Source organism: Rhipicephalus microplus, chromosome 1 (assembly GCF_043290135.1).
Source record: "Rhipicephalus microplus isolate Deutch F79 chromosome 1, USDA_Rmic, whole genome shotgun sequence".
Classification (NCBI taxonomy): Eukaryota; Metazoa; Arthropoda; class Arachnida; order Ixodida; family Ixodidae; genus Rhipicephalus; species Rhipicephalus microplus.
In genome coordinates, this window is record NC_134700.1 from 101,179,624 (window position 1) to 101,200,476 (window position 20,853).

The 20,853-nt window shown below is 47.8% G+C and overlaps 1 protein-coding gene across 4 annotated transcripts in view; it reads left to right on the forward strand.

Annotated features, from left to right (window-relative positions):
• The window catches only part of LOC119178459 (tubulin monoglutamylase TTLL4), a 116,700-nt gene that overhangs the window by 48,993 nt on the left and 46,854 nt on the right, over positions 1–20,853 (forward strand). For all 4 annotated transcript variants that reach the window (XR_005110709.2, XM_037429665.2, XM_037429666.2 and 1 more), the window contains 2 exons: positions 1,056–1,175; positions 10,130–10,228. Coding sequence is in view for 3 of the 4 variants with exons in the window: in XM_037429665.2 (XP_037285562.2) it covers positions 1,056–1,175; positions 10,130–10,228 (219 nt within the window). In the remaining variant the exon portion in view is untranslated. The remainder of the gene's footprint in view (positions 1–1,055; positions 1,176–10,129; positions 10,229–20,853) is intronic.

Here is a 20,853-nt window from a genome sequence, read left to right on the forward strand (position 1 = left end):
GGGTGTCCTTGTCATCACAGCAGACCACAGCTCGTGATTTCACATCTATATACTGTGGCATGAGCGATACTCCTGCAAAAGCAAGCCACCCATTTCTATTTGCTATAAAGAATTGGCTTTTCTATGAGGCGTGGATTTGTGCACGTGTTGACCACTCTTTGATGACACTTCTGTATTAATTTTGCTTCAAGACATGCCTGCCTATTCTGTTTTTATTAGTCACCGTAAACGCCCTGCTTCGTTACACAGAATGTTTGCCTATAATTATTTTCGCAATGTCCATAGACTGTCTCACCACCAAGCAAAATTCAAGGGCATCACTCTCGAAGGTGGTCAGTAGGCAGACACTCCATTGTTGGGCTGTGCTAGGCTTAGTGTTAGTGTGTTTGCAAGAAACAGACACTAACCACGTTGCATGTTTCGTGCATTAGTGAATAAACCGAACCGTCTACGAGACAATAAATCGGATTAATTCTTGCGAGACGTGACGTTTTCATGAAGGGAATAGCGAGTAGAGCACTGTGACTGGCTAACGGCCTACAACTGCGGTAAATCCATCGGGCTGGTTTTGTACCGATTACCTCGGAGTGATATTCAGTTCATACATAAATTTTAGTTCTCCAAGTTTTCTGTAGCACGCGCAGAATTATACAAGGCATTGTTGATGCACAGTTGATTAGCTGACACTTCCACCCTTCACATTGCGGCAAAAAATGAGGTAGCGAACATTTAGCTGTTTCTGTCGTTTGGTAAAGTACTTTGGTCCGATACGTATACATTCATCTGACGATCAAGAGTTCTTCCGGTGAAAGCGGCTGGGGAGTAAGTCCGTGTGTCCTATCATTTCTTATGCATGTTCATGGGTTGACTATTCTTTGGCAGCCATCTTGGATTGCATGGCGCGTCACCTATAACCTGTGGGCATTGCTAATCACTCTGTTTTGTTCAAAGCACTTTGTACCAGTGTATATACATATAGCAGCAGATGGCTGGCTCTATCATTTGTTTGCTATTTGAAGTCCCTCAAGTGATAATCATGAAACTTGCACCTATAGGTACTCTCTGGAGTGTGAGGACTTGAGCGATCGGTACATGCATCTGACCAACTACAGCATCAACAAAAAGAGTGCTACGTACACGGCCGGTGGAAGCGGGGACTGCGAGGGTCACAAGTGGTATGAGCTTTTCTTTATTATTTTCGCAGTTTTCAGTAGTTATCTAACAGTCTGGTTACATGGACAGTTTATGGAACTGAGTGGAAGGCAGAGCATGTTGTAGGTACCCTGGAGGAAAGAGTTTCACATGTTTATTTCAAGGCACATTTGTGCAGGCTTGTGTGAATATTCGAATGCTTCGAATATTCCTACGAATATTGCAGTATTCAATTTCACTTCAATTTGAATTTAAATGATTGAAAATATTGAACTACTCTAAACATACAAACAAGTGTATACAGTTAAGCCTGCTTATAACAAAGCTCCATATAACAAATTTCTCAATATAGAGAAGTTTTTCTCATCCCTGCTATTCGTCCATAGAAGCACATGTATTTGCGATAGAAGCACATGTATTTGCGACCTCTATGTAACGAAGTACCAGTGGGAGACAACCTTGATACCTTAACGAATTTTCTAGGCTTGTGCGAATATTTGAATGCTTCGAATATTCGAACGAATAGGTGAGTATTTGAATTCGCTTCGATTCAAATTTAAATTATCGAATATTTTCGAAGTATTCGCAATAAACAAAAAAAATGTACATTAGTCTACCTGTAAAGGTGGTTTCACTGCAGTGTAGTAATGCAAAGCAGTGAAAGCACCTACTCAGAAGAAATTTGCTTTGCCGCGAAGCCCCCCCTTTAGAATTAAAGGGGCCCTGCAACATTTGCTGAGCATGGTCAGAAAACGCTGCCGATCGGTAGTAGAGGCTACCGAGAATACACGAGGCAAGTATTATTGCGCAGCACGCGGCCTGAAATTCACAATAAATTTTCAAAGCTAAAAATTGCTCTCTTCCCTCAGCAAATGACACTACAAGCTCAAAAATCACTTGTCACAGCCAAGAAAGAAAATACAGCTCTGGTCACACTCATCGGCTAATTTGAGCATGGTGCGCTCGTCGTTATCGGACCGCTGCGTGAGGCCGCCACTTGTCCACAAGTACGCCCCGCTGCAGTGGTCTAGTGGCTAAGGTACTCGGCTGCTGACCTGCAGGTCGTGGGTTCAAATCCCGGCTGCGGCGGCTGCATTTTCGATGGAGGCGGAAATGTCGTAGGCCCGTGTACTCAGATTTGGGTGCACGTTAAGGGGGCACACTGGTCTTAGAAACTTTTTTTTTGCTTTCCAACCAATTTTAATGAAACTCCATGGGCTTGTTCAGTTTTTTTAGCTGATTTCAAATATCCAATTAGTTTTGATGTAAGCTAATTAGTTCCCGAGATAATTAAAAATCTTTCGTGATTGTTCTTGAGAACAATACAGTAGTGATCCAGCTGCGCCATTTGCGCCAATTTGCTACAATTATACCTTCCTGCGCCTTACTGCGCAAGTGTTGTTTTGTTTGCGCCAAATGCGCCAAATTGCACGAAAGAACCCGACTTTAGCGGATGTTCATTTTGCAGTTGGCAACAAGTGAATTTTTTTCTAGGTTGGCAACTGTTTACCATGTGCTTTGCAGCTTTGGTATTCGTCGGTGTCGTTCGGGTGTTTTCTGTAGGTTTTCGCGCTCATGCACAGCACGTCGTGTCGTTGCATGTGCGCCATGTGCTTGTGAACAACCAGTCAGCGAATGTTTGTCATCCCCCCGCTGTTGAAATGGACAAAAGTAAGTCGCTTTCTTTTTAAATTTTGTGGCATTTCTTAATAGCGCCCGTGAAATACTTTAGTGAATGCTTAGGCGATCGCGTAGCGCTGCTGGCATTTATTACCGGCCGCACTTTGCTATTGAATCAGTACAGAAGTTGCAACTTGCCTATAGTTCTTCCGATTTCTCGCTACTGATGGTTTTTGTGTTCGGAGTGTCCGAGCGCTGTACGTAGGCTTAGGAATGTGCGCCGTGCCTTGTTTCGTAGTGCGGAATATCCGCATTTGAAACGCGCAATCGCTCGTACGGCATGCAGCAGTTACACCTCCTACATGCTACCGTTCGGAACATATAATAGTGCGAAACGAACGAGCGAGTGACGCGGAATACACAAAGAATTTCTGCAGGCGGGTCGCTTTTGTTGACGTTAGCAGATCGCTAGATGGGCCGTATGTGCTGCCGGCGCGTCACGGATCGGGCGCCCCACCGTGCGAGCTGCTTGTAGAATAGTCGGAAAAGAGTGATTGAGCGTCGACCATGTCAACACAAGCAAGTCAATAAGCACCGTAATGTTACCGCATTAGCGGCCGCCGATCGTTGGGAATCCGCTATTCGTGACGTGCCGTTCCCAATCAGCTTTTTTAAATATTTAATTTAAGGAAAACATTGCTGTCGATTTCTGCTCTGGTCATCGCGCGCCGCGCCGGAAGGAAGCAAACCTCCAACATACATTAGCGCCTTATGCCGCCTTGCCAGCTGGGGCAATGCGTTTGTCTGCGGCCGTCAGACCCACGCGTCATCCGCATGGCAACTTCCTGTAAGTTGGTCGCGAGTTTTAGGTGTGAATGGTCGACAGACAACTGGCATCCCGATTCGCGCCATTTGTCGAGGCTGTACCCAAAATGCTTGCGCAAATATTTGGTGTTGGCGCCTTAGAGTTGGTATTTATATCTTCCAATGAAGTAAGGTTGGCATTATGTTACGGGCTACCCTAAAAATAAATCTAGTAGTTACGTGCTCTTTTTACTAGCGTGCCTTTGTCGTTGAAGCTGGGCAAACTTTATTAGCTGAAGGCAACTCCGCTTTGAGCCAAACCCTCTCACAGCTGGAAGAACTAAGCAAGAAGGTGAGCAAGAGGACGTAAATGCTGCAACATGCACATCTTTCTTCTGTAAATAAATGAAAGTTCAAAACTCTCCTTACAGTTCGGTTTCTGGGAATTTTCGTCGTAGCTTTTAGTGTACTTTAATAAACTAATGCTACACCTGCACTACCTTCATTTTCAGTAGTGCATTAAATCTGATGGACTGGTCCATTTCTTGGTGGCTTTTAAAATCGGCATGCACGTGACACTCTAATTAATAATTGAGAATTGAGACAAATACGGTTTTATAGAACTGTGGTTGCTATCACAGCTTTAGTTTCAGCAATAATGAGAGATGTATTTTTGTAAAATAAGTTGCTGCTACAATTGCTGCTCCAAAATCGAGTGCCGATACAAAGGTGCTCCAAAAGAGCATTTTCTCTGCTCCAAAAATTGCTCCAAAAGTTGAAGTGGCTGGATCACCACTGACAATAGAAAAAAAACTAGTCAACAAAAAATTACCAGCATGGCATGAATAGATACTAGAAGTTGTGGAGAATGAAATGACGGAAGCAGTTTTTTTGTCTGGCAATCACACATGCAAGTTTATATCAATTCTAATTTCTCGGTTTAAAGTATGCCTGCTAACCAGTTATTTAAACAATTATATAAACGTGAAATGCAAAATCTGTTTCCCTTACTTCAAGGTTTAAACATTCAGCTTCACAATGCAAAAGAAATTATCTTTCTAGCTGCACCGCATGCCGAGATGTACCTCTCAAGAATTTCCTAAACGTCAAAAATATGCATTTTGAGAAAATGGCAAAAAACACAATGGTGCCATGTTTAATGTAAACGGTAAAACATTCTGTACATTTTTGGAGCGAAATGACTAGTAGGCCCCAGAAGCATAGTCCCCTTGACTGCTGGCATCCAGGTGCCGCTTCTTGAGCGTCCGCTGCACATTTTCTGCAGACGCACGCCTGAGGGTAGAGTCCCTGGTTCGGCGGTGGTCTTTTTCAGCCATGCGTTTGCTACTCAGTAGGCCGGGGTTCAAGCACAGCTCTTTGAGGATCTTGGATGATGTTACTTGACTTCCGGCATTAAACCTCATCACTGCCTCGGCGACCGCAGCTTCTACACTGTGCAGTGATGCATGGCGATCCTTCGGGGCCAGCGACCAAATCGCAGAGTGGAGACTTTCATTACTGTTCTGAGTCTTGCCTCGCTGGCAGCGCTCCAGCAGCTTCTTGTCCGCCAAGCGCTCGTACACTGGAAGCTAGGCCTCACAGACATGCGGCGGCAGGTTGTAGCGGTGTTTGGGGGCCGGCTCACCCCTGGCCTTGGCAGCGTTTTGGCGGCACCACGAGTCAGGACCTGTAGGGCACAGGCTGTGGTTGGACACGGCATCGTTGGACGTCACATGGTGGTATGTGGCCATCACAGCATTGTGCATGGCTGGCACGCCCCCTTTGTGAGATTTGATGGCCCAGCCATAGTAAGAGGTCAATTTGTTAACCAGGTCACCAGTCAGCCGCCCCCTACCACTGAGGCTCTCAGAGCCAGCTGGACTCTGCTTGGGGAGATTGCGCAGTTGCGTGCCCATCCTCTTCTGGACGTGGTTCACACATTCCTCTTTGGTTACCTTTATAAAACCATACACATCTGCTTCCTTCAAAGCAGGGTAGGTGCGGCAGTCGCCATCAGAAAGAACTGTAGTGTATCTCAGCTTATGACGCTCCCACGACCTATGAAACGGAATGAGGGCAGCTTCCACTTCCATCTCTCCAGCTTTTTTTGTGCTGTTTTTCTGGCAGTGGTGGTTCGCTTTCCACTCGTCGTAGGACGGGTCACTTTCTTTAGGCGCCCGCTCGCAGCCGGCACAAAAATTGCAGAGCACGACATAATCGAGCACAAGCCCCGTAAACAACTCGATAACTGTGCCGACCTCGCCGCTGGCCACGGAAGGTGGGTCGCTTGCTCGTTCAGCGCTCCTCGCTGACGCGGAACGGCCTTTGAAGTTCTTGAGGAGCGACTTCTTTCTTTTTTTGCCGTACTGATTTCTTGTGTGGAATTTCCTTCCGGCTTTCCACATCGCGCGCGATCCTTGGCTAATCCGTCGTTCTCAGTCCGAGCAATATGGCGCCTGACTGCGCCGCCGACGGCGCGAAGCAGACGACACACGCCGCTTGTGGCCAATCGCGTTGCGGTGTTTAGTCACGTGCGCTTGCCGGCGAATAGGAACGCGTATTTTTGCTTTTTTCGGCGCGTTTTCTACTCTACCAATGAGCGGACAGGAGCCAGAGTGGCGGGAAATTGAAGACCGAAGACCGCGCTTTCAAATGAGACCTAGACCACTGCGATACTGCCCGTGGCGCAGCTGCGGGGAATTATTGAAAAATTGCCATTTTGGCGTTTCGCCAAATCGGGCCCGTACGGCTTTTATAAGTAGCTGTTACTGTTCAAGTACCAACTTTTCGGAGGATAAACTGAGCAAACTAATAGAAAAATACCTGTAGATTTCAAAAATGACATCTAAAAAAAAATGCGTTTTTGGGCAATTTTTCGGCCCCAAAGACCCGTGTGCCCCCTTAAAGAACCCCAGGTGGTCGAAATTTCCGGAGCCCTCCACTACGGCGTCTCTCATAATCATATGGTGGTTTTGGGACGTTAAACCTCACAAATCAATCAATCAGTGTCCACAAGTACGTGCACGATCGCACTGAAAGGCCTCGTATTCTCTTAAAATATTTTGAGTGCTGTTTTATTTGTTGAATCTATTGTTTCGATTGAAAACTATGTAGTCAAATTATTATGTGTACCTCCCCTACCTAATGCCTCACGGCGATGTAGGTGAAATTTAAACAAATAAATAAATAAATTCGAAAAAAGAAGAGAGAAAAGATGCTCAAGGTGGCTAGGCGCTGATGACGTTTTTTTCTATTCTCGTGCCATCCTTCCCTACTTAGCTTCCAGATCTTTTGACGGGTCGAGAATGGAGAATGCAATTGCAGCATGCGACAAATTTTTGGAACTCCGCTCGCACTGGACCGATTCTAGAAACTTTGCGGCGGTAAATTTGTGAGGCGACAAGCATGTTTACTGGCTCCATGGATACTTGAAAAAGTGTTGCAGGGCCCCTTTAAAGGAACATGTTACCCTCAAATCAATCCATTTTATTAAGCTTCTTATAGTGGTTTATATGATTTACCGTATTTACTCGATTCTACTGCGCCCTCGATTGTAACGCGCACCAGATTTCCACGACGAAAAAAAAAAAAAACAACGTAAGACATCGATTGCAACGAGCACCCATTTGTCTCGCTGGCCCGCACGATCACACCACTCAAAAAAAGACTGCTTTCGAGAGCGTCATCCATTTAAATTTGAGGTACGGGTGAAGCTTGTGCCCATCTGACGTGTAACAGAGCATTGCCGTCACTGTAGTTTTACCGTGGATCGATGTCAGCACGTGAACTTGCTTCGCCCCCTTCTTCTCGACGGTTGTGGTGCCAGGCATGTCGAAGTAAAGAGGCGTCTGATCGGCATTCCCGATTTGCCCAAGCAGGTAGCCGTTGTTGTGCCGCAAGTTTAAGACGAACCTCTGAAAACTGTGAAGCTTTTCAACGCACTCCCCCGCAAAAAACTTTTTGCATATGCCCGTTCCCCTTCGGAGGGAAAATCCTTTCCTCTTCATAAAGTTAGTTAGCCAGCACCTGCTCATTTTAAACTGGCTCCGCATTAGACCTTTTTTTAAGGCTAATTGCGTAGCCCGCACTTGGAGCATTTTCGTCGTCACGGGCCGCTGTGCCGCTCGCTGCTCAAGCACATACTCGCCGAGCAGCTCTTTAATTTGCGGAAACCGACCCTGCTGTGGTCCACTGAAGCCTTTGCGTGAAGCTTTGCTGTCGACAATCTTTTGCTTTTGTTTCCGCCAGTCCCGCACGCACGTTTCGGGAACTCCGAACGACCGCGATGCGGCCCGATTTCCGTCCGTTTCTGCACACGCGATGACTTTTCTTTTAGAAGCGGCATCTTGGTGGACTCGAGTTTTTGGAGTCGGCCCTTTCATGCTGTCGATGCTAATGCACTACAAGATGACGAACTCCTCAGCACACGTACGAAGTGCTGCACATGGGAAACACATAGGCAGAAATGGCCGACGCACGTAGGGGGCGGCCATTTTGGAAATGCCGATGGCAATAGAATGACCGTATTCATTTTTTTTCGTACTCGATTCTAACGCGCATGCAATTTATGAACCCGCTTAACCGGAAAAAAGGTGCGTGTTAGATTCGAGTAATTATGGTAAGTATAATAAATTTTAAAACGTTATGTATCTTACGGGTTATCACTCAGATCCCATCGAAACTACTAATCAAGGTTGTTTCGACTTCCTTTCAATGAAAAAAAAAGGCATTTGCATAGAGCCCCTATTTCAATTCTAAAGAAATGTCGTGCAGGTTAGTTAGGTTATGATAAATTTTCCCTTTTTTTATATGTCATACATACTATTCGAATTTGATTCGAAATTATTCGACCGAAATCACTATTCGCTTCGAATTCACTTCGACCCTGAAATTCACTATTCGCACAAGCCTAGAATTTTCCCCGCGAACGATTTAGGAATTTTGCCATGGATTTGGTTTTTTTGGGACAAGCATGCATCTTCCGCGAGCACCACGTCGCCGACAAAGCGCGGCCCTGTTGAGAACCAGGCGAGAGCGAGAACTCGTATGTGGGTGAGCACGAGGCAGGCAGGAGGGCCTGCGCTCGACGAGCCATTGCTCTTGCCACCGCGAGGCATGCGTGAATGTTCCCCTTCTCCCACCAAATCAAAAACAAAACAAAAAACTTCTTTTGCGTTGGCAGTGCCATGCTTTTAGTTAGCGTCGCATATGTGGGGCCACGCTGCTTGTGGAGAGCACTTTACCGAATAGTTTTCCGTGGTATCTGCGCCATTTGCTCTTTGTTTTTGCTGCTGTGCTCGCGTGCATTGTTTCACTGCGTGAGCATGGTGGCCCCCAATGACACAGCTTTCATTTTTATTTTTTCATTCCTTTCTTTAAGGGGGGCAGACTCGTCTTTGAGACCAAAAAGTGACAAAAATTCATTTTTTAAAACTGACATATTTGGTTTTTGCAAGTATTTTTCTATCTCTCTGCAGATTTTCACTCACCAGGAAGTGGTAATTTTTTTGTAATGTCATTCTAACTGTCCAGATTCTTGGTGCTGTTAATACTCAGAACCTGCCAAAAAATGGGGAACCGACTTCAAGGCTTCTTAATAATTTACGGGCACCTGTGTTAGAAGCTGTGCTACGAATTTGTGAGCACCTTTATGAGGATTGCAAAACATGCGCATCTTGATTGTTGCTTTTTGAAGAAGCTGTGCGTTTTCAGTTTTTTCTGTTTTTCTCAAAAAAGTAAATTTACAACTGTTCAATTTTGAGGCCTCAATATCTCTGCAGCTAGGGCAGGTACAACAGTAAATCTTTTTGCAATGAAAACCTGTATGTGTGTAGAATTTAAGTAGGAGAGCAGAATTTATAGCACAAGCCTTTTTAATTACTCATCAAAATTGTAACACAATTCCAACTGCTTTTGAAAATGGATAGTTAGTTTTGCTGTAAAATAACCAAGAAAGGCCTAAAAACAAAAACTCTTGCATTCTTTCAATCTATAGTCATTAGTCTATGTTGGCATATCTTAAATATCACTTTTAATTAATTAGTCTAAGTTGGCATATTTTAAGTATCACTTTCAATTGAGCACTTTTTTATGGCGGCCTTAAACAATAGGAGGTGAGCATAAGTTATTTAAGGAACAAGATGAGTTACAGGAAAACTAATTAAATATTTGAAATCAGCAGAAAAAACTGCATAATCCTGTGCAATTTGCGCACTCTTGTTTCAAAAATTTTGTTGATGAGGGACTGCGGTATGAATATCTTTCGTAGTCGTGAGTTACGAAATGCATTGATTTCTATGGGCGTTCGCAGGTGCTGCGAAAATATTTCCTTGCAGTGAGAATTTCGTTCCCTCGGGATTTTGTTATTGCGGGTTTCAACTGTATTCACTGTGAACGTAAAATTCACTATTTGGACAAGCCTACATTTGTGGCAATGAGCAAGCGGTCGAAAAAGTGTATGTGCGAGCTTGGTCATCTTTTTAATATCGTCTCGTGTAAAGTGATCCCGCACAAAGATGATGTTTTCAGGTTGCATGCATCTCTTTCTTCGCAGGTCCATCAAGGCCTTGCAAGGCTACCTGGAAGGGCTAGGTGTGGACTTTCCCTGCCTCTGGGAACAGATGGTCGACATTGTAGTCAAGACGTTGGCTTGGTGAGTGCTAACACCCACTCTTGCTTTACAGTCACCGACCGTTTATTCGGACTCGACGGGAACGGCCAAAAAGTCTGAATAATCGGGAGTCTGTGTCACACAGGTCCCGTTAATTAGGGAGGCGATCGCCGGGCTAATTCCAAGGGAACCGCACCACGAAAGCGTGGACAATTTAGAAGTGGTCTTTTTCGGTACGCCAGCGGACGCCGGCTGTGGCCCAAAGAACAAGTCAGAGCCGAGAGTTGATAAACAAAACAGAATTATATTCTCTGTAATGGCAGATCAAAAACAATACACAAGTATGCACTCTCCACGATAGTTAAGTACAATATATCACCAAACAAACAACGTACTACACAGTACAATCAGCCACACTCGAAACAACGGACACAGACAATAATACGCACTACAATGCAGTCGCATGCATTGAACAACCAAGACACTTAAAGACTTGAGAGACAGGAAACCTATTCAGTCCAAAGTTCTTGGAACAAAAGTCTGGATGATACTCTTCCGAGAATCACTCACTCAAAGTCCAGCGTTGTTGTCGTTCCGCTGCCCTTGAAGTTTCTCTTCCAGGAAACTTTACGTCTTCAATCGGCCACTCTCCAAGCTTCAAACTTCTTCGCCGGAAACACGTCTGCTTCACACACGCAGCCGTTGCCACGCGTCTTCGCTCGATAGCGGTAAACACACACTCTTGCCTGTAGCTCGAGTCATTACCGCTCAGGTGGAAATCCTCTTCTTTTCCTGCTTTGTCTCCACTGACAAAACCTTCGCCGACCACGCGGCGAAATCCCTACGCGCTCTGGCGCTAACTTCCACCTTCTCCTGATCTCTCACCTCGGCTGCTCGATTAAATACCCTCCGCGCGAGATTCCAGAAGGTTCTCGTCATTTCGTCGGCGCGATACGCAGCGAAGGTTGGGGAGAGGGCGAGACGGTTCGAATGCTGGCCGCGACAGATGACTCAACCCGGCTTCAACCACGCCCCTTTCCATCTAGAAAGTTCGGGTACTTGCTCGGCCGCTGTTGTGGGGTGAGGAGTTTCGTCGGCATCTAGAAAGTTCGAGTGCTTGCTCGGCCGCCGTTGTGGGGTGAGGAGGTTCGTCGGCGAATCTACGCTTCCGAGGGAGAAAGTCCCGCCCGGGGAGTCTGGATGTTTGTTTTCCTTTTTTTTTTAATCGTTGACATCGCTGCGTCACTCCGGCGTTTCATCGCGAGGAGTTGGCGGCGCGCTCTTTTTGAGCGCTCGTTCTGTGACAGTCTGAAAAAAACGGATTGACTCGGAAAAAAAAAAAAGCTCTTTTATAGGCCCTATCACCCGAAAAAACTGTCATGTCTGCACACACGCATGCTTCCGAGACGGTTTGCATGGAAATAGAAAATTCTCAAGCCACTTCAGACTGAGGTCGGCCGCCTTCTACCTGACAAATTATCGCCACTTTCTTCGTCGTCGTGAGCGTCTTGTACCGTATAAACCGGACTATAGGTCGGGTGGGAATACAGGTCGACCCCCCAAGTTCAGGTTACCGAAAAAGAAAAAAAAGGAAAACAACCCAAAACTGCCGAACCACATTTATTTGCGAATTGGGCGCACCCCATCCCGATCGTCGGAGCTCCCCTCTACCACCATCGCAACTGTCGCATTGTCGCACCAACTGTCGCATCATCGCATTGTCTTGCATTTGAAAATGACGAAGGGCGGAAGATTTCTACCATCTGCCGTGCATGCCAGCATGACGGTGAAGCGCGAGTGCTCGTTGCCAGTAGACAGCAGCTTCACATCCTTGGCGCCGTGCTGCGTGATCGTGGTCGACGAAGGCATGTCAAACTACATGGGGGTCTCATCGGCGTTGCCAATCTGCCCCATCATGTAGTCGTTCTGCTCCCAAAGCCGGTTTACGAAGCGCTGAAAGTTTATGAGCTTGTCCTCGAACTCCTCCGGCAACTTTTGACAGATGGATGTGCGCCGCTGGAGAGAAAATCCTTTGCGTCGCATGAATCGACCCACCCAAGAGTTCGGTGCACGAAACTCTTCTCTCGTGAGCCCAGCTTCCCGAGCGAGTTCCACGGCTATTCTTGCGAATAGTATCCACGGTCACTGGCAGCGAGCGCGCACGAACTTCCCGCACAAAGTCCGCTAGCTTATCCTCCAGCTGCGGATGAACGGAACTTCGTCCACGAAACGACATTTTTCGAGGATTGCACATCTGCAGCTTCCCTTTCTGCGCCCTCCTATAGCGCTCGCTTTTTTCTGATACGCCAAAGCGGCGCTGAGCAGCCAAATTCCCGTTCGCTTTTGCGAACTTAACATCTAGTTTAAACGCAGCTGAGTACTGCCTCCTCGCACCGCTAGACATATTTAGTGAACGAAAAAAAAAAGGCCACTAAAAATGCAGCGCAATGTCAAGCGGAGCGAAAACTCTGAACAGATCAGAAGCAAATCACCAACACAAAGAAAACAGACTGCAATTGGATTTGGATGTGGATATGGCCGCGTCTGGCTTCACAAACACATGCAAGCCATATGTTGCCAGACAGCATCGCACTTTCGGCTAGACACCGCTATATAAGACGAGGGGCGACCTTAGCTTATTATTTTATTGAAAAAATCTCGACCTATATTCCGGTTTATACGCTAGCTTCCACGTTGGCCGCGTTTCATCACTCTCGACGGCGCAACAACGGGTGGCGTCGTAACCATTTCAGCACGCCACGGAACACACAAGAGAGCGAGAACGCAGAGAACAAGACGAACCAGGCCTAGCCGCAGAATCAGCTGACTGACACTGCTGACAATCGCCACAGCGACGCGAAAAGACTCTGTAGGTGGCTTGGCTTGGCCGCTCGATTGGCTAAAAAAATAAGCGTTGCCACACATAGCCTTCGAGATAGGCAATGGCGATTTCTGCGTGCATTCTGACACTGGCCCGACATCCATCCATAGCTAGTGCAGCATATCAGTGCTAGAAATTTAGCAAACGTTTTGTTAACGTTGCTGTCAGCGTGTAATGACATACGGCGACGCATCCGGTCAGTCAAACGGAGTCTGAATAATCGAATGGCGCACAGTGGGGCGTCCGAATTTTAGGTCGTGAGTTTGCATTAGGATCAATGGGGAGAGTGGCGGTGCCATGAAGATGTTCGATTAAACGGGCATGTCCAAATTTTCGCCGTCCGAATAAACGGCCGGCGACTGTATGTGGTGAAGCGAAGTATTTTTCGGCCTTTGTTTCCTCTGGGGCCATCCACAGTGAACGAGGCAAATTCGAGTATGCGACTGGGATATGCATACAGTTGAACTCACTCATAACAATCCCTGTTATGCTCTGTTATGACGCTGTGGCATACGGCTTGTCAAAGAAGACTGTCAACACCATTGTCAATGCCAAAATGACAATGTTGCTGAAGAAAGTGTGAGGTGACTTACAACCCAAAAGATTTGGCTACGTGAATCTTCATATCCTGAGGTAAAAAAATTCCTGCTGATGTGACTTCGTGACGCCCGTTCGCGAAATATCCCCGTGAACGGACTGCTGCTATGAAAACGCGCGGAGCAGCTTGCGTTTGTTCTTAATCAAGAACAGTTTCAATGCAGTGTAGGTTGGCTCAACCGTCATTTTAAATCGAGGCATGGAATTGCCTTTAAGTGTCTATCCGAAAAGTCGGCCAGCGTCGACGACACTGTTGATGCCGACTGGAAAGCCAATGTTCTTCCCGCTCACCTCGAAGGCTATGCACCGCTGGATGTGATCAATGCCGATGAGAGTGGTTTTTTTTTGTAAGTTAAAGGCAGGAGAGACTTTTTGTTTTACCGAAGACGCATGCCATGGTGGTAAGAAGTCCAAGGAGCGCGTTAGTTTTCTTTTGCTGCAATATGTATGGGAGTGATGAAAAGACCAAACTCTTGAATACAGTGAAAGCTCGTTAATTCGCACCTCATTAATTCGAACTTTCGGGTTAACTCGAACTGATGGTCATGGTCCGGCCACAATGTATAGGCGTCTATGAGTTAACCAACTCGTTAGTTCATGCGCGCATCGGCTCCTCTATTGATAATTCGAACTGCGCGCCGCTGCGTGGTAGTATTTTTATGCTTCCGCCGCAAGCTTTTACGGCTCTACGATAGATGGCGCAAGGGCTGAGCGCAAATCAATCCAATCCAATCTAGTGCCTGGATACGTGGCCACGTGGCGTCATTGCACGACTGCGACAGGCTACGCGTGGGTGTTCTGTGGGCGACTGCGCGCGCTCTTCGCATCGTGTGGTGGTCGTGTTGGACGCCTCCCCGTGTGCTTTGTGTGCCACACATTCAGTCGCTAGGCCTCGTGTGCGTCAACGCTACGAAGTTGTTCAGTGCCGTGGGTTTTGTGACGGTGTTGCCTTCGACTGCTGGACCTAGCATACCGCACTTAGTGTACATGACTTCTCGCGGAAGAGGACAGAGCGCCAAAACGCTCAAGGAAAAGGTAGAAATCCTTTGTGAAGTGGACTGTGGGAAAACAAGCAAGCTTGAAATCGCAAGGAAGCATGGAATCCCAAAAAGCACTCTTTCAACATATATCAAGAATAAGAGAGCGATTGAGGAGGCCTACGCAACTGATGCGTTCACCGGCAGTCGCAAGAGGCTTCGCTCAGCGAAGCACCCCGAATTGGAGCGCGCAGTGCTCACGTGGATCAAGGAAACGAGGAGCCAAAACATCCCACTGAGCGGCCCTATCGTTATGGCGAAAGCAGCAAACTTCGCGCTTCGCCTCAACATAGATGATTTTAAAGCTTCGGAGGGCTGGCTTCATCGTTTCCGAGAGAGACACGAGATTGTGTTCCGCACTGTGTCTGGTGAAGGCAAAGAAGTCAACAGCGAGACATGCGCAAAGTGGCAAAGCGGTGCTTTGCAAGAACTGCTTCAAGAGTACTCGCCCCGCGATATATTTAATGCCGATGAAACGGCATTATTTTATAAGCTGCTGCCAAGTAAAACGTTGACGTACAAAGGCGACACCTGTGCTGGCGGGAAGAGAAGCAAAGAGCGCGTTACTGTCTTGGTCGCAGCAAACATGGATGGTACAGAAAAACTACCGCTGCTGATCATAGGGAAGGCCCTGAAGCCTCGTTGCTTCAAGAACATCCGCACACTACCGGCAGAGTATACAGCCAACAGCAAGGCATGGATGACGCGGGAAATATTCAAACAGTGGCTGATAAAGCTTGACCGCAAGTTTGAATTAGCTCACAGAAGCGTGCTCTTGGTAGTCGATAACTGCTCAGCGCACGTGGTTGATGTGGACTTGAAGGCGATCAAGCTCTCGTTTCTGCCGCCGAACACAACGGCAGCCTTGCAACCAATGGACCAAGGGGTCATTAAGAACTTGAAATGCTTTTACAGGCGCCACATGTTGGAGCGTTTGGTGTTGTGCGCCGCCGGTACAAAAGGCTACGACGTGACGCTGCTCTCGGCCATGCATATGTTGGTGCGGGCCTGGGATCAGGTCACGGCAACAACTGTTGCCAATTGCTTCCGCCACAGTGGCTTTTGTGTGGCCATTGAGGGCACAGCGGGCGAGCTCGATGAGCGTGAGGCCGACGTCATTCCTGCCGGACTGCGGGATGCGCTGGGGGACGTGAACTTCGGCGACTACGTCGATGCAGATCGCAGTGCAGTGGTCTGTGGCACTATCACCGACGACGATATCATCGCCCAGGTGACTGGCGAGGAAGCACTCGTCGTCGACGTGGGTGAGGACGAGGAGGATGAGGCGCCGACGCGTCCGACAGCTTCGGAGGTAATGGAGGCTATGCGTGTCGCGCGCCTCTTCTTCAGCTTCGAGGAAGATGAAGAGGATGCCTTCCGCCACGTTCGCGCATTGGAAAACAAAGCGATGGCAATCACTTTCAAAGAAAGGAAGCAGAAAGTTATCACAGATTACTTTCGCAAATAAATATTTTGTCTCATCTTCAAACAAACCGATCTCAATTCTTGCTGTTTTTTCAGTGAATTTCGTTAGTTCGAATTCGGTTTAATTCGAACTCATTGGGCATCCCCGCGAAGTTCGAATTAACGAGCTTTTACTGTATAGGCAAGTCAAAAAGACTGCGGTGCATGCGCAACATGTGCGTTCCCGTGGACTGGCATTCGAACAAAAGTGCCTGGATGACCATGGACATCTTCAACTAATGGTTGCTCGACTTTGACAGCAAGATGCACCAACACAGGAATGTGTTTTTTTCTTTGACAATTGCTCGAGCCACATGCACCTTCCCCAGCTACATGCAACTAAGGTCGTATACTTCCCACCTAACACAATGTCAAAGGCGCAGCCTATTGATCTTGGCATTGTGCACTCGGCGAAGTCAACGTATCGCTCACGCCTTGCTGAGCGTTTACTTTTTGACATGCAGCAAAAGCAAGACTCGGTCATAGACCTCAGATTCGCTGTGCAGGTACTTTCAACGATGCAAGCAAGGATTCAGCCAGAAATAATACAAAATTACTTTAGAAAAGCTGGTTTTTTCATTGGTGACAGTGACTGCACAGACCCATTGCCACTGGAAGGCCAACCAGATCCCAGTGTCTGGTCGGCTGTCGAGGAGGCCTTTGGGAGCCAGCAGTTCTCCAATTATGTAACTGTGGATGATGACTTTGTCAGCTCAGAGCACCTGACAGATGAAGAAATTGTTGCCCAAAACCGCAGTGGGCCAAATGCAGATCAGCAGGTTGAAGACGAAACTGAAGAGTGCACCTCAGAGACTGTAACCGAGAAAGTGTCCACTTCTCAGGCCCTGGACTATATTCAAGGGCAGAAAAACTATTTTGCGCAACAGGCCACAGGTGCAGATGATGTGAACACACTTGTGACAGTGGAGGCGCATACATCAGTGTCTAAAGCTGTCCGCCACACAGTGTAGGCAAAGCTGATTAGCTTTTTTCAAAAGATCTAAAATAAATGCGTTATTCAATCGTGCTGTGTTTTGTGACTTGCAATTCTCTTTTGTTATAACAGACTTTTTACACATTTACATAAAATTCTGTTGTAACAGTAGATGAATTTAACATACATTTAAAGGAAACCTGAAGGAACCAGGACAATGTGTTTCCTTTAAGAGGAGTTTTCTTTACTGAGAGATAAATAGGGGTATAATATTCATGTATGAAACGAAACATATTAAGGGCAGTTGCTCCATTTAAGCAGCAATTTCATTTAAGAGAGTTTCATTTAATAGGAGCCTACTGTACTCCCTTTACAAAAGACTAAAATCCTCTTTACTTTATAGGTATGTTGTAACGACGTTATACTGTATTGGGCCGAATGTGTTCAAGCCGTCGTGCGCGTCACATGCTCGCTGCTGTTCGCGTTTGCTCAGTAGCACTCTGTGGTCATGGTGCTTGGCTACTTCTAGAACCCGCGGGTTCGATCGAAGCCATGGAGTTAGCATTTTGATAGGGGCAAAATGCTAAAGGCTCACTTACTGTGTGATGTCAGCACAGGTAAAAGAAGCCCAGACAGTGTTGTTCAATTTCACCAAACAGGCGAGAAGTTGCATACATCTTTTTGCGACTGGCATCAAGTTTCGTTTTGCCTGGTTCCATGGAGCCTTGAACTTTGCCGCCCGCAAAGTTCATTTTTCAGACTATTTCGATTTTTCAGACTATTTCGTGGTCTCTGTCGGGTCCAAAAAATAGGTCGTCGACTGTACACAAGAAAAAAAAAAAAAACGGTTACTAAGCACAGGTTTTTAAAGGCAAGTCCATGTACAATAAACTACTGATATAAAAATCACTTATCGTGGCACTTTCACATTAATTTTAAACTGATTTGTCTGTTTAACATACTTACCTCTAGTTGCTGCATTATGCAACTTAAAAATAAATATGAGCCAGAACAGTATTTGTGAAGCGAGTACTGGGTGTGACAGGTAAAGTAAGATCAGCGAGTAATGGAGCGTGGGCTACTGCATAACTGCTTCATATTAAGGGGGGACGCGGCCTTTGAAAACCGAAAAATCGCGAAAAAGTCGATTTTTGGCAAACCACATATTCGGGCAGTATGTGTCATAAACTACCTTTTCTGTAAATATCAACGTCTAATTCATCGCAAAACCATTTGAAATAAAGTTTAGAACATGCCGCGGCGGCCCTCGAGCGGCGCGCGAGCGCTCAAAATACCCCAACTTGGCGTGATCGCAGTTTCTCGACCGCTCGATGGAGCGCCGCCATTTTGGTGTTGTTTTGTTTGTGAATTCTTGCTCTTTCTTTCCCCGCTACCTGCGTCGCCGGCGGCAGCGCAGGAGAGGAGCAAGCCGCTCATGATTGGAGGGCTCGCGAGAGCTTTCAAGTTTCCCGCGGCTGAGGCGCGCAGCTGGGATTGGGCGAAGTGCGCGCTCCCCAAGGACGCGGGGGAGCCCGCCACTGCCATTGGCTGCTGCGCGCGATGACGTAGCGCTCTTGCGCATAATGCGGCCGATGCGGCCGCTCGTCTGCTGCTCCTTCGTCCGGCGTCTTTGTGTTCCGCTCGCTTCCGTGTATCGTTGCAGCCGTTCGCATACTCTCCACGTTTCAACTGTCTTCGAAACGATTTTCAACCGTCTTTACGAGACGATTTTCAACCGTCTATAAGAGACCGTTGTTGTGTTCGCTCACGATGCGCCCAACGAAAAAGAAGACGCTACAATCGTTCGGTGCAAGGAAGCGAGCTATGAAGCTTGTCCGCGCGGCGAGGCTCTCCGCTCGCACGTGCGCCGACGGTGATCGCGCCGACGGTACCTGTGGGGCAGCTTCTGCTTCATCTACGCAAGAGAGTGGTCGCATCGACGCGCCTAGCAACGGGACTCCTGCTCCGCCGGTGCAAGAATTTGTCGTTACAAGTGCGCCTGGTGTCTCGTGCTCATCGACAGTGGCTTCCGCATCTTCTCTTTCATCAGCCTTGAGTGCGATCGCGTCGTCAACTGTGCATTTGCGAACAAGTTTCCTGATGTGCGAGGAGAAAGAGGCGGCGGATCAACAACGCGCTGCTGTGCAAAGAGAACTTGGCGCTATGCCAGCGACGGAGCGGAAATTTCAGGCAATGGAGCGCGATCATGAAGCTGCCACCGCTACAAGTGAAGGCGAAAAATTTTTCCTTGTGCAAATGGATGCCCTAGACGACCTGCTATCTCGGACCCCGTGCCACCGGTGCACCGCGATTGGGATGAAGGTACGAGGAGGCACCCAACTTGGACTTGCTGCAAAGCTTGAGCTAGTATGCTTGCATTGTGGAGTAGTTTCAAGCTCATGGAGTTCATCTCGTCAGGATGACACAAAGGCCTTTGATGTGAATGTAAGAGCCATTATGGCAACAAAACAAATAGGCAAGGGACAAACAGCTCTCAACAACTTTTGGGCAGCGATGAACGTTGTGGGGGTGCTGACACCCCCCCGGTAAAGTTGTCTGCGCCGCGTGGCGCACGTGTGTCGCCCCAAGGCTTTATTTCGGTGGTGACCACCGCCGGGCGATAGATGGCGTTGTGTTCGCTTTGAGTACCACTGTTGGTAGAGTGGTAGCGCCGGTGGTGGCCCCTGGCGGAAGGCAGGCCTTGGTGGTGGGCGAGCGTTGGGTGAGCCTCTTCGGAGCGTGGCGGCTGCCGCGAACGGTTGTCTGTCGCGTGGGCCCCCCGGTGCTCGGCACCGCGGGCTTCGCGCCGGGGTCCCACGTGGAAAGTCAGGCGTTGGCGGCGCCGCCTTGGGTATGTGCTAGTGTGTTGGGTGTGTTAGTGTGTGTTTAGTGTGTCCCTGCGATATGTTGTTTGTATCGTAGCGTGTTAGTTGAAATTGGTGTATCATTCGGCAGACGATATCGTCGTCTAAATTAGTTAATAAATGTACGTACGTTCTGTACTTTGTACCGACCGCGTCAACTGTGTCCGTCACTCCGAGAGCGTGGCGTGGCGGTGCACGCGTTCGCCTCGCCGAGACCCCACACTGGCTGCCCAACGTGGAGCTCTTGGAGTATCGGACGACAGTTTTGCGGTTCGGTACAGGGGTTTTGTTTAGAGCCGGAGTAGAGTAGGCCTAGGGGGGACTTTTTTGCTAGCGTCGGTGGTGTGCTTTGTTGAGAAGCGAGGAGATTGGTCTTGTAACGCATTTCAATTTGTCGGCAGGTTGACTTTCTATTTATTTTTTTTGCTCGCAAGTGTTATTTTTGTTGTTGTTAGTTTTCAAAAACGTTGTTGAATTAGGACGAGAGCCATGCGGTCCGCATCCTGGGGTGAGCAAGGCCTAGAGCACGTGGTTTGTAGGCCAGGCCCGAAGCGAGTGAGTACGGAAGCCTCGTGGGTGGTCCGATTTTCTGTAAATAGCTTCTTCTATATCTTTGGGCTCAGGGAGCCGGGCGTCGTTGCTGTCTGGTATTGCGGCTCGACGCCGAGGCGTCGTGACACCGCCCGGGGCGGTGGACGCCGGTCACTCGGTAAGCTGCTGTGTGCGGCGAGCGATAGGGCCACCTCACAGAGTGGACGTCTCCTCGCGGCTGCCTCTTCTGCGCCTAGACTGGGTGCTGGGTGGATGCCGGTTGTTGCCGAGCGACTCATTAGGCCTAAGGCTCTGCGCAGCCGCCTGTCGCACGTGGCACAACTAGGTGGATCGTAGCG